This window comes from Aquila chrysaetos, chromosome 16 (assembly GCF_900496995.4).
Source record: "Aquila chrysaetos chrysaetos chromosome 16, bAquChr1.4, whole genome shotgun sequence".
Taxonomy (NCBI): domain Eukaryota; kingdom Metazoa; phylum Chordata; class Aves; order Accipitriformes; family Accipitridae; genus Aquila; species Aquila chrysaetos.
The window spans coordinates 17,506,090-17,532,188 of NC_044019.1; the positions used below are offsets into that span (position 1 = coordinate 17,506,090).

At 38.5% G+C, this 26,099-nt stretch overlaps 1 protein-coding gene across 7 annotated transcripts in view; it reads right to left on the reverse strand.

The window, feature by feature from the left end:
• Positions 1-330: 330 nt before the first annotated feature.
• DENND5A (DENN domain containing 5A) overlaps positions 331-26,099 on the reverse strand; it is a 72,524-nt gene continuing 46,755 nt past the window's right edge. For 2 of the 7 annotated variants that reach the window (XM_030038826.2, XM_030038827.2), the window contains 15 exons: positions 25,778-25,885; positions 24,657-24,788; positions 22,878-23,030; positions 21,928-22,032; positions 19,592-19,676; positions 18,088-18,172; positions 16,939-17,067; positions 12,980-13,101; positions 10,882-11,027; positions 10,197-10,315; positions 8,819-9,000; positions 7,874-7,956; positions 6,447-6,570; positions 5,250-5,418; positions 331-4,535 (listed from right to left, as the gene is read on the reverse strand). In XM_030038826.2, coding sequence (XP_029894686.1) covers positions 4,352-4,535; positions 5,250-5,418; positions 6,447-6,570; positions 7,874-7,956; positions 8,819-9,000; positions 10,197-10,315; positions 10,882-11,027; positions 12,980-13,101; positions 16,939-17,067; positions 18,088-18,172; positions 19,592-19,676; positions 21,928-22,032; positions 22,878-23,030; positions 24,657-24,788; positions 25,778-25,885 — 1,926 coding nt within the window. In that variant the 3' untranslated portion in view covers positions 331-4,351. The remainder of the gene's footprint in view (positions 4,536-5,249; positions 5,419-6,446; positions 6,571-7,873; positions 7,957-8,818; positions 9,001-10,196; positions 10,316-10,881; positions 11,028-12,979; positions 13,102-16,938; positions 17,068-18,087; positions 18,173-19,591; positions 19,677-21,927; positions 22,033-22,877; positions 23,031-24,656; positions 24,789-25,777; positions 25,886-26,099) is intronic. The other 5 variants (XM_030038832.2, XM_030038831.2, XM_030038830.2 and 2 more) reach the window with 4 other exon arrangements.

Sequence of the window (26,099 nt, forward strand, 5' to 3'; positions counted from 1 at the left end):
ATAAATGGCAGCACATACGTGTGTGTGTACTCACAGACACTTTCCAAGATCTGCTTAGTCCCTTTGCCTTCCTGTTCTCCCCATTCCCCGATTACTGAGTAGGTATCTCTTCCACTGATGGCAGTCTGACCGACAAGAATTGCTTGCGAGAAGGCTACACTGGCGGTGGGAGGGAGGCAGGCATTTAGTTCAACAGATCTCATACAAAACTGTACAAAAATCTCTCCTGAAATCAGACACTGAAATGTCACACATACCTGCAGTCAGGCAAAAAGAAGATGATTAGCCAAATCATAATAAGTAGCTTTTGAAAATAGCACATAAATGCTATTTTTCATGTTAGAAGACAAATTTTATTGCAATTCAGCAAATGAGCTACACCTGTAAAACTGTTTTGTATATCCAATTCACATTTAATGTCCAAGGGATTGAAATGTCACAGGAAAAATAAAACAGGAAAACAGTACCTGGTTTTGTCATAATAATGTAAACTTCAATGCCCGCCCTTAAAAAAAACCAAGCCAGTGATTTCCCCACGTAGTAAAATATATAGTTTATAACGTATTGATGCTTTATCTTAGTTTAACAGCCAATCTCTAGGTATAAAATAATGAACTACAAAGATGTGAAGTACGTGTACAATATCTTCACGTATTTTCAAGTATCCTATAGTATCTTGACCTATGGACAAAAATCATTTGACAATATACAGAAAAAGTTAACTCTGAATAGTTTCACTGCAGAAATCTTGACATATTCATGAATTCAAAACACATCAAAAAGATGGATCATCCAGCTAGTAGATCGCATTTGAACAATTTGAAAAACACTCTTTGTAATGGAAAAAGTTGTGGAATAGTCTTCAGTTCATGAATATGTTTTCAGCTACACAATGTCAGATGGTTAAGTTTACGGCAGGTAAAGGCTTTTTTTTTTTTTTTTTGTATAAACTTATCGTCATAGTATTTCACTACATTTAAATCAAGTCTTTATTAATGTGCATTTTCTTTTCGTATAAAGTATCATTGTATCAACTCTGACAGCATTAATCAAGGAAGCATAAATAATTGATAGGTGATAGCCTGGGTTTTTTTTCCCCCAAATCAGGTATCAGCCTGTAGATGTGTTTGGCCAATTTAGCACTATATATTTACTGCATTATGAACTACTTATTTTTTATCATTATATATCTCTCTACAGAATGCACGTGTGCTGTTAAAAAAAACATTATCTTTTCCCATTAACTGTTACCAAAAAACCCCAAACAAGAAAACAGCATAGCCACATTAACCTGCACCTACTAAACCTGCTCCCTTATTTTAGAAAAGTAACAGAGGGAAAAAAAAAAAAAAAAAAAAAGTTACAATTGCAGTATTCTAGAGCTCATTTCTGAACAAAAATTGCAATGCTAGTTTTAAAAAGGGAGATTCATTTTACAAAGCTCTAGTTAAAGAGTAAAAGATGCTGACTACACCATTTGTTCTTATACAGAGTCATCCAGTTCAGCAGAATGGCATGGAAGGAGCAAATGCTGGATCCTAACATTACTCTGTGGGACTGATGCTAGCTACATCAATGAAAGAAGGAGGTCGGTTTGTGGTAAAAACAGAAGAGTGCTAGGGATTATGGCTGCTACTACAGACTGAACTGTTCTTAGATATGCCAGCCAAATCTCTTCCCAAAACCCTAGCCTGGGCTACCACATAGCTATATTTAATATCTCAGTCTTCCTTGGTGGCCTCTGGATCCAACAAAACCAACATTTTTTCAGCTGCATTTCAGAATCTTCTACTGGTCCTTCAGTGGAGCAAATCCTTCCAGACTTGGAAGTCCGTAACAAAAAGTGCTTTGAATCCTCACAGGATTAAGCACAGACACCCTATGAGAGAAGGAGGAAGGGGCTATCAGAAAGCAGTCTTTCCTGTGAAAATAGAGTAACTGAGGAGCTGGGAAGATGACCTCTGCATCTTCCTTTTGCATCTAGACAGCTAGCACACAGGGTGCTGTCTCTGATGGACAGCATCACCCTCACGTGCTAGCCAAAGAACCCACCTTTTGGGAACCAGCAAACCCCAGCCTGCGTTCAGGTATCGCTAACTGTCATAATGAGGCCAAAAAGATCCACACCAGAGCAAGCCATTAAACCAATCATGCCACACTAGGTGAACTTGTGTAAAGAAGAAAAAAAGAAAAAAAACCAACCTTAATTCAGGGTTAATTACCTCATGCAAGATAAAATTAATCCATACTTAATACTATGAGAGATACGGCTTCAACAGGATCGACTAATCTGTTAAGGTCAAAATAATTAATGCAACCCTCCTTTCTTACGTAGACATATTCCCTGTGAAATACACAGGCCTAGTAAAGTTGTCTTAAATATAGCTGAAAGCACTGTAAAATTTTTTTTTTTTTGCTATTATTAATATATAAACAAGCAATTTGAGGCAAGCCTATACAGATTATCCCAGCATATTAAGTTGAATACATGAAGTTCTTAGAATAAAGTACATCTGTTTTATTTTTGCCCTTCCAAAGCTGGAAAAAAACCCAACAAAACCAAACTTGCGCACACAAAATACTTCTGTGAACTGCTCCTGTAAGCTCCAGGCTGTGAAAGAATTCACACCCACCCAGCATGAGGAATGGCTTGGACACTGCCCTTACATCTTCCTAATGCTACTGCGAAATCAAAAAAGAATCTTGCTCTGATAAGTAGTGACAAAGGAACTTCTCAGTTTAATAATGAAATAAATAGGACAAAAGTAAAAATAGTCAAAAATTTAATACATGTGCTATACTTATAAATTATGGAAATAAAACTATCACAAGATGTGACTATGCTGTAGGTAAAGAAAAGGTGCTACAACATTGCATGAACCAAAAAACTTGGACTCTGCTTCTCAAGAGAGACAATACTGAGATAAGTTTATACAGTGGAGACCTCTTAAATACATAGCCCTGAACTTCTGTACAGTAATTTGTGATGCTGATAAATCAGCCTGTTCTTAAGTCACATATTCATTTCAAAGATATTTTTAATCACAGGATTCAAATGAACGGAGATGCTTTTAGGCATTTGCCAAGTTCCAGATCTCCAATAAATTAAGCTTTCAAAATGTTTGTGTTTTACTATAGAAGTAGACTAAAGCTTTCTCCTGCTAAAAACAAAAGTATCCCAAATGAAGCAGACTGTGACAACCGGACCCAAGACATATTCATTCAAAAGGAAAAAAAGAAACCTTACCACTCACTGTCTCTTCAGAAAAATTAAGAAGTCCTTATATTTGTTAGTAAGGTATACCATTATTATTTTGTGAGGGCATAAACATCTTTATTTAGTCATCTGGCATTTGGGGAACTCATGCCCCTCTTTATTAGCAGTTAAGAGAATTACCAGCAGCAACCATATACCAAACTTCAAAAGGCTGGTTCAAGTGGAAACATTTTTGTGTTGTGAACAATTATTCCAGGTTTTTCATTTAAGTGGGCTGCACTGTAAATTCTGAATTGCAACATAATATAGCCAGTTGTATCATAGAAGATTAGAAGATTTTTTTTTTTTAAGACAAACTTACAAAACATAACAATAGGTTAAATAAATAAAAAACATCAGTTAAAAAACACACTTAATTTCTTCTGTGCAATTACGTACCAATATGAAAAATATTACTTTGATCTCTGCACATTTCATGGTTCAGTCTCCTGGATTTCACTAAAAATAATACTGACAACAAAAATAAAGGAAAAAATGATTTGTTGACAAATCAGTGCTTTGGAGATATTAAAAAAAAAAAAAAAAAAAGCACACATCAGATTTGTAGTTCCCTTGCAGCAAAACATGACCCAATACGTTAAAAATCAAACATTGGTAATAATGTTAATATATAAAATATTAGTTTAAAAACTATAGAATGACCTTCTCAGCAGAAATGGAGTGTATACATTGGGGTCTATGACATACAGCATATCTGAAGGCAAGTTTACAGAATGCTGAAAGGCTCACTGCACATTTTTTATGGCAAGGAAATACTGCAGCTTTAAAATAAGCTGCACAATACTCATCTCTATCTCTTTCACATGAAAGTGTGTAAAAAGCAAATCGGCAAATAAACTCTAAAATAGATTTATACCAAAATCCTCTTTTTTACATTGAGTTTACAGCTTCTATCCATTTGCCTGTACTATTTTTGGAGTTTCCTTCAAGAAAAGTCAAAGTTGCATTTTAGGGCCATGAACAAGTTCACCATACAATGTACTGGCAGACAGAACTTTTGCATACTAACAAGCTTCACTCCTTGTTGCTTTTTTCTTTTTTTTTTAAAGACAGTTTCTCCTGTGGGACAAGAGGTCAAATATCGATTCCTTTGACAAGAGATGCCTCCAGCGTAATGTTGAACTCCTGCAAGGTCTGCAGCACTCGAATCAAAGAATTCACAAGAGTATGATCCTTAATCAGTGCTATATCTTCATACATCTGTGCTGTAATTGGGCAGTCTGCAAGCAGGGCGATCCAGTGATGCAAAAGGTGGTCTCTGACAAAGTGGCAATTTGCAATTTGGAAATAAAAATAAAGCCAAGTTAATTTCTCATTTTCACCAACATGATTTTTATTCTTTGCCTTCTAAACAGACCTACCATCTTCTCTGCATATTTTTATAAGACAGGGAAGGGGGACTCACTGTCTGTGGAACTTGTTTAAGTAGGGAGCATTCATGAGAGACACTTTTCCACCCCTCGCATCAGAAGATACGGTTCCCAGGAGGCCTGGAAGTCCCAAGCAGGCCCAAAGTCACTAGCCTCCCCATTGCCTTTGTGTCAAGAGGCTTCCAGATGGCCCCAGCTTCCCTCCTACCCACCTCCTACAGCGAGTAGGTGAAGGGTGGGGAATTCACTCAGCCATTAACTGGAGAGGCCTCACCAATGGATGGTTTTCTGTTTCTATCTTCTGACCTTGCTAGCTGTACACAAGAGGGAGGCTATTCACACCAGCCTACCACCTTTCTCGCTTGATTCAGTGGCTCAGCTCTTTGGGATATTCAGTTTTGTATGTCAGACTTCCCACACTTCACGTGCCTAAGAACTCAGGGCATGGTTCACTTAATCCTTCTTCAGTTACAACAGAGAACTGTGTACGTAATAGTCAAACTGCACAACCTGGCAGTTGTGTGGCTTTATCTTACTAAAACGCAACATCCTTTTCATTTTATTAAAATATCAATAGTAGTAACAAAGAAGTTTGTTTATACCTGGCTCCAAGACACACCAGCATCTGAAACTTGCCATCCTTCCCAATGTTTCTAGGGGTGTTGTTGATAGCAGTGATAAAGCGACAGAAATTCCTGGCCCTTGTCTGCCAGTTCTCTTCTGGGACCATCTCATTCTGCTCAAGGGTCTCATAGTAAGTTTGTGCTTTTTCTTAAAAGAATGGTGGGAGATAATGAAGTTTAATCAGTGCATATAGCATTTCTAAAATATCTGAAATATCATTCTCCTGTGCTTGGAATAAAATAATTAGGCACTATGACCGTCAAATTTAGACAATTAAATTTAATACCACCTCAGTATAACACTTTCCCTGTAAGCAAGCTTACAAATCCATAAGGCTATCTGATGCTCATATTGGACTGTTGGCAAATCAGCATGAGCATCTGTGTCATGGAGGGCACAGTTGGAAGTTGAAAGGCCTAGATTCAAAGCTCACCCATGAATTTCCTGAAAGGGTACATTTAGGCCTTGGTTTTTGATGTCTGATTCAGTCCTGTGTTCCCCATGTGTAAAACTGGGATTCCACTTCCTTCCCTCTGAAGAGTGCTAAAGAGGTTCTCCTATCTACTGAATGTTGAGATGCTACAGTAAAATGATGGTATAAGGAGAAGAGTGATGTCAAAGTACGTACTCAAAACACAGAAACACTATTAAAAATAATGCCTTTTCTAAAAGGTATTTGTGTACTCAGTTGATTTATTCAACTCTATGTCAAAGGATCTAGACCACTGTGTGAAAAATGTATGCTTATAACCGCTTTATTACAATGTCCAGTAAGTACCAATAGCACTAGATCCATCTGTTGTACTTTATAAGGCAACTCAACCTCTTAAAAGCGTGATTTATTGCTTTCACTATGCTCAATTAAGAACAAGGTTACCATATGTCAAGTCACCAACTTATTTAAATAATTCTTCCTCACTAAGAAAGTTTGTTTTACACTACTACTGTAGTAGTCCAGTTACTGTACTAAGTACAGTGTCAACTTTGGCAGAAGACAGTTGCTCTTTCTCTCAACAGTACGAGGAGGTAAGAGCTCTTAGGGCAATTCAGCTGCCAAGATGCCTCCAAGAAGTATGCTGTTCACACCAGCTAAGACACAGTGGCAACGGTACGGAACACGGATGGATACATTTCAAAGACACAAACAGGCTCTCGTATGTCCTCCTCCCACTTACCTAAAAAATCCCAAATAAAGACGTTTTTGAAGAGTCTCGGTGATTTAAACCCATGCTGAAACACTTGCTCAAGAGCTGAAACAAGTCCACTTTCTCCACACAGCAAGAGCGTCAGACTGCCTCTCTGCCAAGCACACACAGAAAGCGCACACACTTATTGTCTCACTTTGGAAGTCTGGGACACAGAAGTGTCTCATGCATCTATTACTGAAACCAGCTTTTAAATAAATAGATGCCCAAAGTTACAGTCTACTGTCAAACAGTGGCCCCAGACAGGATGGCCCAGTTCTCACAAGTCCTGAGCATTCAAAAATGTGTTGACCTCTCTAAGAACGAGGCTGAAGAAAGCAGTCTCAGGGCCTTGTTGTCATCAAATGAAGCCACAAAAGGCCAAGATAAAGATCATGAGCAGGTTTTACCTATAATGATGACCACTGTAAAGAAAACTAAGAAAATACTTTCCTCTTTTACTAAGTAATAAAGATCACAGGTCCATTGTAGCAGGTGCCTCAGACTGTTTGCTTATCAACAAACCCAACATATTTAATGCAATTTTTAAACTTCAGAAGAAAACATACTCTCCTTTAGAACATGATGGTAAATTCTATTTTGCAAAACCAGCGCACAGCCACTTGAGATTATTGTGTAAATGTGATCATCAACCAGAATTATACTGTATATGAATTTGCCGTGCTATACTGAACTTAGAAAGGATAGGTGCAGAAGGAATGGGAGAACCTATTTGTAAAAAATTAATGACTTTCAAGAGATACCCAAACAGTGCTCTACACCACTCTGGCTCACAAGGGCTAGATTGTTATGGTTTGACAGAGGAACCCTTCTTAAGTTTGTGCCAGGAAATAACTGCTGTGTCAGTTAAGATGATTACATGTATAACACAGAAGTGTACCAGAGTCTTTGAGAGCACTTCTGCTTCACTCGCAGAGGGGGTGGGGGCAGGTGTTTGAGTGTGGGTCTTTTTTGTTTCTCTTGATTTTTTTTTTAAAAGCGGCCCATGGGTTTTCACGTTTTAAGTAGCAAAGATAATGCAAATCAAGCATAAAAAAAACCTACTCAGTCCTCAAAGTAGATGTAAAATGTCAGTTAATCCAGAACAAACTAAACAGGAGGCAACGCTCTTGACAGTGGTACAGGTAGAATCCTTGGCAGAATTTGACAACACAATTTCCAATACCAGAATGTTAACACTTAAATTAACAGAATGCTCCAGCTAGCAGCAAAACTGAGGTACTTGAGAATGTACTATTCCAACAGTGCGGTCTCAGCATCTCATTTTTCCTCCACTTAAGAAATTTTCAAACAGATTGCTGTTCATTCAGTTTAGTTATTTCTGTTATATTTTCTCCAATGCTTACTAATAAGAGTTTTAAGACAGGAGTGCCACTACACAGACGACAACTCCTCACCTCCTTCTCTGGCTTGTGGAAATGCTTGACAATACCATTGACAGCTTCACCAATAGCTTCTTGTATCTGACCAGTATTTAACTCTGCAAAACACAAAAATATACCCAGTCACTCTGTAACAACTTGAGAAATTGTACCTGTGCATGAGGGATAAGGCATACCACAAAAAAAGAAGAGGAGCATGAACCAGTATAACTTATGCTGTTAGTGAAAAGGTGCTGGACTGTGGGTAATAGAAATCCAGTTCTACTTTTATTTACTGTGAAGGAGGTAGAAACGGAGATGGCTTGGTTTTATATCGAGGTTTACACTGTGGTGTTTCAACGCAGCAACAGGTAGAAAGGGTTTTTACATAATTATGTGTATTTTCAGACCAGGGCTCAAAGCTAAGAAAAGGAGCTGTGCTTTGATTAGGACCACCAAATCTGGACATCCTGGAAATACTTCCTGTGGCAGTTTCGCTGTAAACACAAGCATGTTTGGGAGCAAAGTAACCACATGATTTATCAGGAATAAGACAACCCTAGAACAGTGATCTCAATTGAAAACTAAAGTCCATGAATAGAAACCACTAGCAAGCTTTTTCATCTATGAAGAATGGATAGACAGGACAGCAAATTTCTACCTTCCTCCATAGCATTCATTCCATAGATGAAGGACAAGAATACAGAAAACACCACTAGGGGAGCTAAGCACTGGACCAGGAGTCTAGAGACATCTTCCTTCCATCCTCGGAGACTTTCAAAACTTGAGTAGTTAGAACAGGTTGCTCAGGATTGTAATTCGGAAGTTAGTTGGACTTTGAGCAGAGGTTTGGGCTAAGTGAGTTTCACAGGTCCTCTCCAAGCAACAGTTCTAAAATACACAAAAACTTGCAGTTCTGTTTGCAAGCAGCTCTTGTCAGACGATGATGCAGAACAGTACAAGACATCCCCTACCACTCACTTGGCTTATTGTTTGGCGATATAGTGACAAATCTTCTGATCATGCTTGGTGACTGCTGCAAAGGAGGGGTTCGGCACTGCCGCTCATCAACCTCAGTGTGGGAAGTCAGCAACTCTCCCACCAGGATCCTCTCTAAGCTGCCATCATCCATTCCCTTTCCAAGCCACCTTCCACAGGGAAACCTAAGAACGTAAAGCAGATATGTGATTCATGCCCTTCAACCTAGATTCAGTTCCATGCCAAAGACTTTAAGCAGTTTCATAAAACCCAAATTCTGGTAGTATAGTTATTAGAAATACTTCCACTCTAACAACAAATAACAAAGTCTTGGGTTTGGCTTTTGCCAGCAGAGGGAGCAAAAGTAAACCAGCTTTTCAGTTCCAAGTTTGTGCTAAATGTCACAGTAGATGATCTGCAAACAGTGGCAGATTTTGTCTTGCGTCCTACATGTAGCACATGATTTGAGGGCTGCAGAGGAAAAAGATGTAGAAGGGGAAGACCCACTACACACTATAGGTGTGTGGTGAAATACACCTATGCTTTCACTGAATACGTTACATAGTAGGCCAGCCACAAAAAAACCTAACCCCCAAACATATACTTAAATGCCTAAACACCAAAGCACCTATTTAAATTGGGATATTAAATCAGACTCTAGAAAGCACATGTGCTCACTTGCTCATTATCACTTTCTATGAACCAGCATTAATGTCAGTTTAATCAGCTTAATCAGAAAACTGAACAGCATCCAAAAATAGAATCTTGCCTCTTCATTTAATTACAAACAAACTGGCACAGAGAACTGGATGGACTTATCCACCAATTTGTCACCAACATGAGCCTGACAGTTTCTCTAAACAAAGGACAGGGCATAAAACTATGCTGTAACCAACACAAATTAATTTAATTCTTACTGTAAACCTTATTCCTTTACTTTCACTATGCAAACACAGGTTTCTAACACTCATAAGCCCTTGTGTTCCAGCTTGTGTCCAAAGGTCTCTGTATAACACCTAGAACACTCAGCCTTAATATAAAATACCACCCATATTTGGTAAGCAGCAAGCTCTAACTTGCTATTTCTTCCTTGGGCTCAAGGCAGATTATTTTTAAGATGTGCAACAGTCAACTCATCTTCTCCACCAGTGTTTTGAGGCTAGACATGAGCATCTGTAAACTGAAATGTCTGTTTAAATTTTAAGAATCACTATTTGTTTAACACCAGAAGCCAAATGATCTTTTTCTATGCCTTCAGGTAGCAGGAACTGTAGACACAAAGTCCCAGAAGATTAGACCTTTCTAATCAAACAAGCCCTACTGTGCCAGCTCCCTGCAGAAATTCTACTTACCTAACATGAAACATCAGGATGATACTTACTTGTAAGTATGCCCTGTTATTTCATTTCTGACCATAACATATTCCACTAGCCACTTGGCATACAGCCCTGAATTATCATGTCCTATTTGCACAGTGGTCAGTTTTCCCAGGTTCTGGCACTGCAAATTAAACAAAGAGTTTGTCAGAGTAAACTGAAAGAGAGCATCATGTTGGAGGAGTAAACTATTAGAGAACACGCTCAGACAGGGAATCAGAAATGTGGTTCTCCTGACTGAATGATTGATTCTGCGCTTTTTAGGCGTAGGTTGCTTTGTTTGTTTGTTTGCTTTGTTTTGTTAAATACTATTTTGATCAGCAGAAAGAACATCAGTTGAACTAGATTTTTCAAGTAAATTTTAGCCAATGTGCACACACACACAAAAATCAGAGCAGAATCACTTCTTTGTTTCCAATCGAAGAGGATATGACGCCTCCCACCATTACAGCACAAAGTTGTAATATAAAGACAGTCTTGTCCATCCTTGCACTAAGGATTTGTCAGTCATTTTGCTCTGCATGTTATTAAATATAGATTAAATTTGCTATGTACAAGCACAGGAAGTATTTGCAACTAACCACACAGGCTAAAGATATGAAACGTATGACAAGGTGGTACAGCAAGGGAAAAATTTAGAACTGAACAAACAGAACACTCAAAGCATTTCTTGTATCAAGCAATACAAACCTCAAAAGTCATTTCTAATATATTCCTGGGAATCTGCAGGACTCCTGTTTCACCCAGTTCTCCCGAGATACAGATCCACGGATTTGCTGTAAACATGGAGCCACCAAGTTTCTTGCTAGGAACAATCAATATATGGTATGGTATCACTGCAAACACAAGAAGAAATAATGCTTCAAAAATGAAGAAGGATAATGATGTAACCTCTTTAATGAAGAGAGGGGGAAATGATAAGTCATAAAATACTGCAGTATCATGAAATGTTAAAACAACATCAGAGCTGCTATTTAATCATGCTAACACTCGCACACTAAGCACTGACTGACAATCAGGAAGTGTACACATAGCAGTCATTAAGAAGCAGAGCTGATAGCAAAACACTGTCAAGTGAAAAAAGAAATATGGATGGAATAATGCCTTCATACGGGTATAATACTTTTTCATTTACCAGCCTCAAAACATGTCATGAAAATGGTTACTTGTCCCCAGCTTAGAGACAAAGAAGTAAAGACAGAATATTCATGTATCCAGGACTACATTGTAGTTCAGCATGCAACTCAAGGCTCAACTCCTAACTGCCTGCTTTTGTGTGTGTGTGTGTGTGTGTGTGTGCGCGCATGTGTGCACACTACAAAACTAACACCAATTCCCATTCAATTACTAACCAAAGCCTTTGTTTGCAAGGCTTGCTTGCAGCAGCATTCACTACTGTGGCTGAACATATTCAGTGAAAATACATTCTAATGCTGCAAGTTTCTCTGTACCATGTTGCTCTTAGTTATGCTAACTGTAGGACTTCTTGATTTTAAAAAGAACAAACAACTTTTTTCCCCTTTCACTGGCACCACGCACATGCTCAAACACTTTCTGGTCCCCTGGTTTACCAGTGACTAATTCAACATAGCATCACCTGAGTTACAGCCCTTTTTCTGACTCAGGAGGCTCCTGAGGAAATGCATGCGCTCTTCAATTGCCTAGCATCTCATGCACAGCCCCCTATTAACCAAACTTTTATAACAAAATCCAATTATCTGAATGGTCACTGTGTTTCTTGGCAATCTGCCCTTCTTTTATAGTGCATAAATGGATTACAGTTAGGGCTTTTCAGCTGAGGCGTTTAATACATTTCTCCTTCAATGCCTCCTCAGTTGTCAGTGCCCTCAAGAAAGCATTTGGTGGTTGGATTTTCTTAAAAGCTTGATGCTTGTAGCATTTAAGAATTAATTAAAATGTTTCCCTTTTTGTTTTCTGTGCTGATAGTCTTAAAGTAAGTGATAATTTAACTGCATCCAGCGGACCAGATTTTAGCATCGTCCAGAACTTGCCCACAAGACCAAAAACCATTTTGCTCAGGCGTCCACTTGCTCTGTCTTTCATACACACAAATATGGATCATAACATACCATCAAGTGTAGTTCCTACTATGGGGCCAAAAGGGTCCTTTCACACACACACACAATTTTACAAGCCTTGCTGAAGTCTTTCCTTATTCCACCTTACTAGTGAGGTCCTGTGGCAGCAGGCACACAAACACATGAGAACTCTGTACACATTTAAGCATCAGCAACAACAGGTTAAAAGTTTCTCTAGGACACCTTTAAAAAAAAAAAAAAAAAAAAAAAAAAGAGTACTTCAATGTGTTGCAGAGTTCTGATGCAGCCCTCGATGGCATTTCATTGTTATCCCAAACTCAGAGACAGGCATGCGGCAAAGTAGGCTGAGCATGAAAAGAGGGAAGGTTTTTTGTTTTCTTTTCAACTCCTAGCGCATGTTAATATTCTTACCTTGATAATGAACAATCCATACTGTTCTTGTTTACTATGATGCAAACAAGTTCACCACAAAATTTTCTGTTGAGAACTCTCCCCCAACTAAAAGGATTAAAGCTGCGTATTTTACCAAGTTAGAAACAAAAGCCTTTAGTGACACAGAGAGAGACACTGGAAAAGATCATAGAAATAGTGATACAGCATACACAGATGGATACCAGGAAGAAAGCAGAACAATTACATTATGGCATGCTGCTCAGAGCTGTTTAGAATTTTGAATAAGGACTTAACCAAATCTGGAAATCAGAGTTCCAGGGAAAGCAAATACTTACAGATTGTTGTGAAAACATTGGTAAAGCAAAAGTAATCAACAGCATTGAATGACAGGAGATGATATAAGAATTGTTCTTTCTCATCATCACAGCGGAGGAATGCATAACGCTTGTAGAGTTTTCTGACAAAGCAAAACAAATAATCTGTCATAGTAACAAAATGCTTTCAGTGAAATGTTTTCTATTGTGCATATTTATTAGGTAAACTATGAAGAATGAGCAAGCGATTACAAATGACGAGTGATACTAGTAGAGCCAACAGTATTTAATGTGCCAACATATATTGACACTCTGCAAGTCTTAAGTCTCCCAAGTGCATCAGACCAGTACTTCACACTATTTGCCACCCCTCGAAAGCAAGGTTTGGGGTGGTCTAAGGGTCTTCCCCCACCCAAGAACACCTCAAAAGATGGAAAAAGGAATTTTGTACTTTCTTGGAAAAAAATTCTGACTTCTTTTGGCCACGTAAAATGACAGAACTGAAGAGAGTCCTCGTAAGTTATTTCTGAGCAGATGGTGCCGTGGGAGAGTCCTCCAGCACATGAGATAAGACAGTCAGAAGACTGTTTTCAAAGGACACTAGGGCAAACACTGGGGCTATGTGCTTGTATTAGGTTATAGGGGATAACCCAGGGCCTACAACAACCCACACATTAAGCTAGGGAATAGCTTTACTGTTGACAGTGCACAGCTCCTGACATAACCAAAACCATAAGCATGCAAAGGTGGCCTAAAGTCCTACTGTTCCCTTTTACTGGGTTGCAAACTCTTTACTAGGACTGCAACACTGCACAGAACTGCAACTTCTTTTAAGTGAAAATATCAAAAGATGTAGCTCAGTAGCCTTCTCGCACCAGTGGAGACACTAACGCCTATGCAGAATAATGCACTGTAAATGGAAACAATCTTATATAATTATTTAAATTACTCAAACACATTAGAGAATTTAACACCACAAGACCTGCGACTGAGAAACCTTGAAGAGAATTTATAACCTCAACCTTTCCAAGTGCAAATTCTGACTGGAAAATACTCTTAAAGTTACTCACTTGTACATAGCAATCACCGCTATTTTTGTTAATTATGCAACCAATAAATAATACCAGTGTTGGTGAATAATCGTAAAAGAAGAGCATGCCGAGATGCATCCAAATCCAACTGACACTAGAGGAACATTCAAAATATCATGAATTCATGAATTAGGTGTTAGAAATGCTGACACAGCCATGGATAGGTTGTTCCTGCCAGGAGGGCATCCTGACAACTCCCCTCAATTTCAGATACCAGTTACAAAAAAGTCAGCAATAACTCACAAGCCAGAAATTTGCAAAACAGATCAATGATGATTAACACACGCACGTATTCTCACTTACATAACAAACATCACACTAGAGACTGATGGGAAATGCTCAATGGAAATAAAGATTCTGAGCCTCAAATCAACATAACCTGCCTGTAGCCACAAGAGTAGCAAACCCACAAAGGTCTCAGGGGTGACTGTGTCTGTGTTTCATTTGAACAATCTGAACCACATGTTGAGACACCCTGTCCACAAAGGTATGTGCTGTCCTGCCTTTTCAAAGTGTAAGATTTCTCAGTTTACTTGTGCACGTAAAGGTCTCAGGGGAGCGAAGCTATGTGATTTCCTTCTGTTCCCTAACTCTACTCACTTTGCAGACTAGAAAGAAGCCAAACTTGTTTCAGTTTTCTTATATATATTTTTTTTAGCAAATGCGAAGTGAATGGGTTAATTAAAATATCTAACAGTTGCTTCAAAAAAAGAACAACACACAATCATGTTAACTGTAAAATGGCGGAAGTTGCACAATTACTTTTAGTACCTCCACTGAACTTGGCACTGCTTCCTCTAAAAACAAAATGGAGCACACATTAAATCCATGCTGCCTAGAACACCCTTCTTTAAGTAGGATACCTAAATACGCAGCACAAAGCACACAGGATTACAAAGAGTTGATGTCATTCCTATGCAAGTTGCTCCTCTGCTTCATTTTAAACATATTTTTGCTGCTGACTCACTCTGCTCTAGAGAACCAGAATCTGTCTGATAGATGAGCAGTGCATTGGTCAATGTTAAGAGAGATGGGTTTTTTTCTTCTTTTTGGGAGCGAGGCGGGTGGGGCACACGGAGTGGTGCTGTGTGTGCAAAGTCCTCTCACAGCACATGTTCTGCACAGGACAAGCACTGCTAAATTTAACCTGATCTGGACTGTTGACTTCACTGGAGTGGCTTAACCTTAATTTAGAGATACAGGTAGATTTATTAGCTATCCTCACTCTGTCCTTCAGCTTTTCCTTGCTTGCTGTTGGAAGGCCACAGCTTCATCAAAGTCCAACATAATTCAATACAAGGCAAATCTCAAATAATTAGCAGTTGGGGCTCAGGGGGATTGGGGGAGGGCAGACATTTCTTGGAAGGTGGTGTGAGTGGGAGGAAAGGAAAGGAAGAGTAGCCAGCATAGGTTAAGCTGTCTCCAGAAAGAAAGTCTTCAACTAAAGCTAATGACAATTACTAGGGCTTATACAGCAGAACCTTTAATTTCCATACAGTAAACACTATATCCTATCTTATCAGCAATACATTTTTTTTCTGCACAGATTATACTAAATAAACCTCAAATTGTTACTCCTAAAACAATTAGTATTAAATATGGCCTGTACTCTGATTTGTGCAACTATTTACAAAAGAATTATTTATGTTTATGAAGATAATATAACGTGCATGTGCTCTGGACGTCACCAAGTCAGTCCTGCTGCTGAGCCTTTCTCCTTTTGCCCTTCAAGATGTGTACTTACTTGACAGAGTTTAAGTCAGCAGTATTTGGAACTCTCTACAGGTTCAAGTCTTCAGTTTTCACTTACATCCCCCTCATACTTTATATACTTCTCCCATTTTCTTCCTATAATACAATTACTCTTTAAATAGTGTTTTGGGTCTCAATGGTTGGGTCTTTTCATAATTTTTTTATTACTTCATATACAAGGAATATGAAGTCATGTATATTGAAATGTTTAGGAGAAGTAATAAAGACAAGAAATGGATCATAATAGCAGATATTTGACTATTAGGAAAGCAATTCACCTTACATTCTTAAGCAGGCTGTAAATGCAAAACCTTTACAGTGTAGGAGAGGACAAACCAAGCTGAGACACTGTCAGTTTGATCTAGAGATGTGGACAATCATGGCCTTAAAGATTTAGATGGAAGATATCGAAAGATTTACCAGATCTCATCTTGAGATTATTGCCCCAAAATGAGATGCAAGAACTGATCATCACAGCCTTTCTAGTCACCTTCAAGGTACTGCACGTACACCATTCATCTGCTCTCTTAAAATCAACTTCTGGTGTGGTTTATCTACATTATTTTACATGGCACTAAACGGAGTTACAAGAATGTCTCAGGTTTGGGAGACAGAAGTGAGAAGCTAAGGAACAGTCACTTTGAGTCACACTAACCAGAACCACAGAAGCACCTCTGGATGTGCCTTTACACTCTTCATATCGTGCCAGAACCGCAACCAGGACCTAAGCTGCACTTTGCCATGCATTCCAAAAACACACAAACAATCCAAGGAAAACAAAATATCGCACAGTTACAGAAAGGGGGGCAGGATAAAAAGCTTGAGTCAGCAAAGTAGTGGTGTTTGGACCTGCGCCCTGTTTCATTTAATCCCTAACAATTTTTGAAGATTTCACCTCAAAGTTGCAGACAGGCTACACTCACAGAACTGATTCTGTACCTGAAGAACCCCAGCACTGAATCATAATTCCCAAATGGCTCACACACAGGTACAGAGACATACTTGGAAGGCTAGTTTTTTCTATTCCTTCTGCACACTGCTAAGCAGATGGAAGAATAGGCACTTCTGGGTTTTTGAAGTCAAACAACTATACAGCTTTAATTTTGTAAAAGCTTTGCCCAAGATAAGCCATCTTACTTTGTGAGTTCATGATCTGAAAGCAGCTGTTTTAGATGCCTAGAGAGCAACTTCTTTTCCATGGAGAGACGAACCCAAGCTCTGGCCTTGCCAACATCTGTTTTGATCTCACTAATGTTCTGGATATGCCTGGAAAAAAAAAAAAAAAAAAAAAAAAAAAAAAAAGACACTGCCCAGTATTTTCAAAGCGTGACAGTTCTTTTGAACCAAGCTGGGCTGAAGAAGAAATTTTGCCAAGAACACAAAATATCAGACAAACTACTGGAAAAAGAGACATGTTCACCTTAATATTCAGCACTATCTAAATGCCTTGCATATCTAGCTCAAAAAGAATAAGAGCCTGAAAAGGAAATATCTGCAATGCAGTGCCCTATTTACAAAATTCTAAACCAGGCCCATTGCCTCACATGATTTAAGAATCATTCTGGACCTTATCACTGCAATAATTATGGCTGAGTGCTTTGGAAAATTAAATACTGTCTTTGCATGCTCAGTAGTAGCTTTACTTGCATACAAGACACAAATGGTATATTTTAAAAGGACAAGCATGTCCCTTGAAAATCCTCAATTCACTCCTCCCTACTGAAAAAATTAGATGTTGGTAAGGAAAAAGGAAAGAAAAATCCGTTCAACATTAATTTAGAAGTTCTGTATATTGTTTTTTGATGTACTGAAAAGAAGGCATTGAGCAGAAGTTATAGTTTTATTCACACTACAGTACTCAATGTTAAATAAACCCATTCTTTAGATTAAACAAGTTCTTTAAACTGCTTTCTTCACTGAGAAGCAAGAATGAGCTCAGAGCTACGCAACCAACTTGGCAATGACAGGGACAACACACACGCTACAGCCACATCTCTGTGGAAATAAACCAATACAGAATACTTTAAAAAGATGAAAAGTGTGTCAGGGTATTTCTATAAGCTAGTAGCTGTGACAATGTAAAATCTCCTCAGTATGAAAGATGTTTTTGTAAAGGTCAATGAAAAAGTTGCACTATGTACTTTAAAACAGTTCAGCAGGTTCCTTCTCCGCATCCCCCTCCTGCTATATGAAACACAGTCTTTTCTGTACAGTACACATTATACACAGAAACAAGTATGCAAATCTCACGGGTTTTCTGTGTTAGTTGCAATAGTTTAAACTCACCTCATATCCTGGATGAGAGAGATTCTAAGAGGTGACATGGCTGGACTGGTATCAGACTTTCTCCTTTCTGAATCAAGAAGTATTCCTAGATTCAGAAGAATAGAATTTCTCATTAGTAGAAATCCACCTAAAGATTTTTAAATCAATATTAAAAAAGAAGGTGAATGAACACCAACTTGCACTCTTGTATTATTGGTAAATCGCTGTTTTGTGAAGACATTGTGGCATATTTCCACTTCAAATGACATGAAAATCTAATATTCTACACAGATGGTTATGCAGATCAGCACATACTGAGCATTAACACATTAATGAGCTTAGATTCAGCTGAAATTGGTATGACATCAAATGGCTTAAGACATGTACTACTCAAGTATTATTTTCTAAAGACTACACTATTTTCTTTCTGCTTAGTAAAACTGACGGGCACTGTTGACACCAGAAAACAGTGCTGGACATGTTTTACTCAGTACGCCACACATCCTATGCTTAACTTTGCACACTCCTGTAACACCACTACTTTTTAAAATAGCACACTCCAGGTTTTTTAAGCAGTATTATTTTTCTTATCTTTCAAATTCCACTCTAGAATCAAGTTGTATATTAAATACAGTCCCTGCCCTCAATCCCAAATTAGAAAGCATAAAACTGACTGTAACTTCAGTCTGACATGCAAAAATGCTATGGAGCAAGTGACATTCAGGAGACCTTCCTACTTTCCAAACCTTTGTTTTTGATTGCTTACAGGACCTTGCACATGTTAGTAATGCTCAGCTCTTTGCCTACAGCAACTTTAAAAAAAAAAAAAAAAAAAGAAAAGGCACCCCCCACCTCCCCCAAACCCACTGTTCTCTCCGAAGTTATGCCCTAGGCCCCCATCTCACACCAGAAGTAGTGTTTACAAATTACATTAATAACCTTAGAAACAGATTATCAGTGGCTCTTATATGCAATATTACTTTTACTGCAACACTTGATATAACAAAAATTAAAATATGTTTCTTCAGTGGTTTTTGTATTTTTTTTAAATGTCATCTTCTTTTAAACAATAAGCCTACTGTTCAGTTGTTTTTCAAGAGAGAATGTAAAACTTCAGGATGTACAGCACAATTTTATATGCTTGTACTTGTTTTCCACCCCCATTAATAACATAATATGCTTTGCCAGTCATGCAGTGACTATGTGTCACATGGAGGACGGTAGATGGGAACAATCCATTTTAAAGCCTATCTTTGAAATATTAGATATTTCTGGTATCTGACTATTGCAGTAGTCAGATACCAGACCCAAACAAATAGGCTTAATTCAAACAAGTTTATTTTTCACAAAATATATTGAGACAATAAACCAGGTCCATATTAATTCTATAGCAGCTAGAATACTTGATTCAGTTATACTGGGTGAAGGATATTTCCAAGGAAACAATCTCTGCATGGTGCAAATCTGCAGGCAGCTCTTACTCATAGTTTTTTAATCATCATCTTCCAGCAGAAGCCAATCTTACCTGAGGTACTGAAGCTGCCTGATGTAGTTTTTCTCTGTCTGTTTTCTAGGTAGTGTAACAGATGAGACCACAAAGCAGATTTTCCCTAAAAAAAAAAAAATTAGTTAAAGAAATCACTATCAGCTGAATAAAAAAAAAAAGTTTAAATCATCACTGAAAGTATCAGCCGTAACAAAAACTTGCTTTAATATGTTTCTTCCTATAAAGTCATTGTTAAAAACAAAAAAATGAGACACAAGTTGGAGGTGCTTGGGAGCTGTAAAGAGGTTGAGAAAGAAAAGCAAGGGTCAAACTACTGGGCTCTAATGATTCTGGTAACAGGAAAAAGTCAATTGAACTTCATTCCTCATAGTTCATTAACATGAAAAGAAAACATTTAGAAGCTTGTAAAACTCTATGTGGGAGTGGAGTTCTGAGGCTGTAACCTGCAGTATGTGTCTTTCTTTCCTTGCCTCTCCAGCGTGAAATGACAAGAGATGGAGAGCTAGCCTGAGTAAACCATCTTATACCCAGACCAACTCTTGTGCATCTGCTTCCTTCAGGGTACAGGGCTACAGATGCATGCTGTCAATTTCCAGAACTGCAAAAGATCCCCCTCAATTTCATCAGGCAGAGGACTTGGATAATCACAAACACAGTAAGACAACCCAAAACACAACCAGGACAATGAAAGCTTATCAGCAAGAATACTCCAGCTCTACACATTATAAAACCAACTTAAAAGTTAAAATTTGGGATGTAATATTTAGGCCAAGATAAATCTGTCAAATGATGTTAAAAGATGCACCTTGCTCATTGTGTTGCTTTCTTAAACTTCTGGTGGCTTAAGCAGAGCGTGAGGAAATCTTTCACTGGCAAACTAAAAAGATTCTTGGCTTCATCCTAAAATATTCTGCATGACAAACCAAAAGCTTGCAAAACCACAGAAAGGCAGCAGTAATTGAACAGGGGCTCTCCAGCACATTAATTGGAATTACTTATAGAGGAAATTAATTAGTATTACTTATCATCTTCCTAAATTATTAAATTAACTTGAAATCCCAGTAAAGATTTAGCAATTCTGCATTTCAGAAAAGCAGTCATATTACAAAGCCATATTTTTATTTACAACTTTGTGCAGAAAGAAACCATGACCATAAAGCAACAGTCGTCAATTCAGCACTATCAATGTCATCTAAAATCATGCAAGTGCCTTCCTAGAGGGACAGTAATTATGGTTCAACTCTGAAATATGTTTTTTAAAAACTATCTTTAAAAATCTCTAAACACTTCAATCCTATAGCTCACTACAGCTGACATAAAGAACTAACGACCATGAGGGATTATTGCAGAAGTGGCATGCCTCCAGAAGATAAAGCCTAGAGCGTCTGTAAAATCTGTTGAGAGAAATCTATTAAAAATACGCATTCAGTGGTGAAGATAAAAAAAAAAAATCCAGAGAAGCTCAATGCCTTATGTGTGTACCTGACAGATCCATCATGGAAAGCCAAAATTGCAAGTCTCAAAAACATAAAAAGAGAGCATGAAAAATATCAACCAGGGAACAGTTACATCCAAAATTGCATTTCTCTCAATAAACACACACATGCACACACAGTCTAGTGTTCAGCAACTAGCTGCTGTGGCAAGGAGAACTGCAACAGATCACATAAAGCGGCAAACAAAGGATCCTGCAGCAAATAGATGTCAACAATCATGATGAATGTAAGAACTCATGCAGTATGTATCTGCCCACTTCCTTTACCATCATGGAACTCTCCTTTAACTTCACCAAATAGCAATGATGATGCAAGCTGTATCTATAAGGGAAAGGAAGACAGCCTAAGGAAAGTAGTGGGACAGAGAACAGGCAAGGGAATAACCAAGGCCGCCTGAAAGTTCAGACTACTTGAGTCATCAGACCCTACATCCGACAACTCTCCTGCATTGCTCTGGGCAAAGGAAGGTGTGGATTCACCAGGTGTGGAAGAATCTGTAGGTAGCTAATGTAGGACTATCAGCATTTATCAGCAGGGAAAAAGGTAAAAGCAGGAATTGGTGGAAGGAAAGCCATCCTCATTACTATGGTCAATTGAGAAAGAAGAGTCTTCCTTGGCTTATTATTGAAAAATAAAATAAAATTGTTGTATAAAACAGCAGGCTTTTGCATATTTAATAAAGGCCAGAGCACATCAGAGAATTGGTGGTGCTTTTTTTTTTTTTTTTTTTTAAACTGTGGATCATAATATGAGATGCACTGCACTTTCTCCATCAGGCCTCTATTATATTCCACCACTCTATTTATTCCACCATTCAGCACTGTTTGCCAACATCTGCAATCAATCCAAAGCATTAACCTTATGTAGGGTTGGCCGTCTGGTGGTCTGAAAGGCCCAAATCTGAGTTGAAGCAGAGTATACTGATGCTCTGTCTTCTAAGACGAAAGCAGTACAGCTTCTATCCTAAGTGATATACAAGAGGGAAGGGAGAGAATCACATGATAAATCTTCACATAGAGAACTGCTATATATTTTGAAGGAGAGCAGATTTAAACACCTGCGCTTGGGTGCTGGGAACAGAGATACTGAATTATAGCTGTCTGGATTATGTACATTTATTCTGCACAGTCTTTTAAAAAAAAGTTATAATCCTTGCTATTCCTTTGTACAAAGGAGGAGGAAAGGATAAAGGCCTTCCAAACTCCATCTAGTCCCCCAAGTGACTCCAAACAGAAGAGCACGACAAAAAAATTATTAATTTCGTACAAAAAACAACACCTCTAACTACTGATCTTGCAAATGTCACTTAACTAACCCTACAACATTCAGGAAGAACCAAAATAGCAAGGGTTTTACTCTTAAAAACTAAATTATCCTTCATGAAAACAAATTCCCCATACCATATCCCATTGACAGCACCTTTTACATATGCTGCCTTATAGCCTATGCAATTTCATTAATGAAAGTATTAAGAAAACAGAAACAGTTTTATTTACCATCCTATTAAAAAAACACCAAAACCCACAAATGAAACAAAAAAAAAAAAAGCCCCAGGTTAAATGGAAAGAAAGTCTTCCAAGAAGTCATCTGTGGAACACATCTACGTGCACACTTGCACATACCCCAGAGCAAAGAGTGGAGACAGACAAGGGGGCAGTAACTGACATAAAAAAGGCTGGGGACGCACACAAGTATTTTAACACATCTGTATATACACAAAAGGTATCCTCTGGAAGTGGAGAGAGGAAGAGCATAACATGACTTTAGGAAAGTGCGCTCTGCAACATACAGGAATGTTTGTTCCTCACCTGTTTGACTTGCAGACCATGGCTCCATATCCTTTCTAAGAGGTCACACAGACTGGCTATCAGGGTATTCTCTTCTACACCGGTGATATTCACTTCACCATGACCTAGCTCCACAGCTTCGCGACCCATTTTTTCAACCAACATCCTCTTGGTCTCAAAAAGGACAAGGCAAAAGACAGTTAATTCTTTCCCCAGGAACTTCCAAGATCCCTTACACTTTTTAAACAGCCAACAAGGAAGCACATAATAGCAAAGATCTGGCAGAATAACCGGGCATATTTAGTATTTCTGAAGCTAGTGCAGGATTGCGTTTCTTTTATCCCTGTTTTTTCAAGCCATGGTAGCACCAGTGTTGATCACTCTTCCGTCTTTCTAACAAGGGGCTTGCAAATGGGCACATGCGCTTCCACAGAATAACCCCAACAAAGGGAACAGCAGGCCCCACACTGACAAGCTAGAGGCCTAGCAGCAAGGCCCTGCAACATAGGTCTTGGGTGTCTTTGAAGCCCAGCAAGTCCTGGACTGGGAGCAGTATGCCGTGTCCACCTCCTCCCAGAGGAGGTGAACGTGCACAAGCACTTCCAAGGAGCAGGGAATACGTCATTCCTGTGAGACTCCGTTCTCTCAGAAGGGTATCTGCGTTTAAATCGAACCCATTCTGGAGTGCATCTCTTGAGCTTCCTGATGAGCCACATTCTCCTAAATCGTGCACAGTTTCATAATGGTCAACAAAGCTCTCACCAACTCTTAAAGTACAGTCTCCCAGTCACAATGTATTCATCATATAGCTGCCTGGAGGGAAAAATGACTAGGGAATCACTTCTGCTCGTCTCTTACACGTTTTTCATCTTTGTTGCTATTCTAGAGTAGCTCTCAAATGAGTAATACTCCCTTAGGCACCTATGAACAGTCTTAGCTGAGATGAAGAACTCCAAGTTAGTCTCTAGCTTCTTCTCCTCACCTCCCCTGGTAATTTCTCTCTCTGCTAACAGCAGGCTCACTACATTCACTGGAGTTGCATTCCCACAGAGAAAGAGCCAAGTTTATCTTCAAGGATTTTCACCGTCATATGCCTCTATTAAGTGAAGGGGATTATTTGGACAGTTTCATATATACAGAAAACTAAAGTGAAATCAGAAGTAGATGCACATATTAAACACGGTTTTATGAAAAGTTGTATACAATTCCTATACTACCTCCACTGACTTAAGGCAAGAAATGTGTCCATTTGATAATTATTCTCTTTACTGTGTTAGTGTAAACATTAACATTTAATTCAGATTAATATACTGTCAAATATATACCGGTGAAGCATGTTTACAAACTAATGCCAAATTTCTTTGTTAAGTGTTTGAAAACTTAACGTTTCAGAAGTTTGTTAACCCGCTTCCTTTAGTGATGAGAAAAGCTCCTGCATTTTCACCACAACCTCCTCTTTTGGAATATTCACTCTTGTTGAAACAGTATAGTCTCATTAGCAATAACTGAAATATCCTATTATAGACATGGGCTGTGGGATGATAAAGACCTATCAGAATATTCAACCTCTTTCTTTCATTTTGCATTCTTTACCATAAATCTGCTTGATAACGTTTCCACTCCTTGCAGAATTTCTAAATATGTTATCTCTTCATGAATTTCTCACTACCGTGCAGAAATCTTTATAGGGATAAAGCAGAAACAGATGGCAGAAGAGTGGGGTTCAAACACATTGGCCACAAAATGGTCCATAAAGGATGGATATGAGGTGCAAGAGAACAGAATTATTCTCTGTATTACCTTATTTCGGCATTCCTTCAACAAGCCTTCTACAAACTTCCAGTTTGTTTGTGCAATTACCGATGGAGAGAGGTTAGACAGTTTGGGCTGCCGAATAGTGCTGCCCAGATTCCTGGCTTCTTGGATATACTTCTGTATCGGGGTAGAGAATTGACAAATACAGATAAAAGTGCAAGTGAGACTACTTTGCCAAGAGAAAAGGGTAATCTCACCTTTATAACCCACCCCTGTGCAATGAAGAGGAAGGGATCACATCCTCTTTCAGAAAAGGCCCCTTTTTATGTCCAGTATTATATTGGGCCGAGACACTTAAGGTACTATTTCACTGGAGGTCAAATCCCCATTTACGCTGTCTACCTAGTATTAGAACACACGCTGCTGAATAACAAAAACATAATACAAACTGCCAAGGGTATTTAGATGCATAGAGAATCAACTACTCTCTCCACCACTAAGAACTGCCTTGTTATTCTTTCATATAAAATGAAAGTTTGTAATAATTACCCAGACCAAGACTATTCAAATGGCAGACTAGTCTACATGGGTACTGCAAGAAAACTTTGCCTGGAACTTGACAAGATCCGAGATCTGTGCTATGCCCTGCATTCCTGCAAATCTTCTGTTTCTTATTCACCCTCCCAGTCTTTCAGGAAGCAGCTGCAAAATGCTACTAACAGCTCTCAGCTGTGAACCATCTGCATTTTTGAGCAAAATAATTTCCTGAATTCACTATACTTGAAAGAGCTTTTCTGCCATCAAGGAGTTGCCATTGTTTTCACCTCAGACACAAGAATAACATGACAAATGTTTTGAAAGCCAGGTGATCACAGATTGGTTGGGGCATGGCTAACTGTGAATAAGTGATAAAGTCCTGTACAGGCACTCACAGAATACTCAGGATTAGTACATATTTCAAGATTAATAGGTAACTTCTCTAGCTTACACTGAAATGATGACCAACTGAAAAGTCAGTGATTAGACAAATGTGTCAAATATGATACGCAAAGAGGTAAAACCACATCTTCTCCATCAGCCTTGCACTAATGAGCCATAATATATACATTTAATTATGCATCTTTATCCAGAACTATGATTACAGTCATATTGTGCATTGGACATACCAGATAACGCTCTGACACAGATTTTATAGAAGGTATGAAGGGCCAATCATGCTGGTCCCAGTCTAAACATAACTGCAACTGAAGCTCTGACATGGAAAAGTCCAGGTGCTGGCAGGACAAGTTGGTAGCAAAAAGCCAAGCAGATCATGTAAAGTGAAAGTGGTAAGCGCATATGAAGTAATAAAAGCAAGCATGCAAAACAGAAAAGGAGAAGAGTGAAGACATAATACAGTGCAGAACTCCCAAGCATTCAACATAAAAATAAATTTATAAGTAATGAATCTGAAAGGAAAAAAAGAAAAGATGGTGTTCAATCACTGGA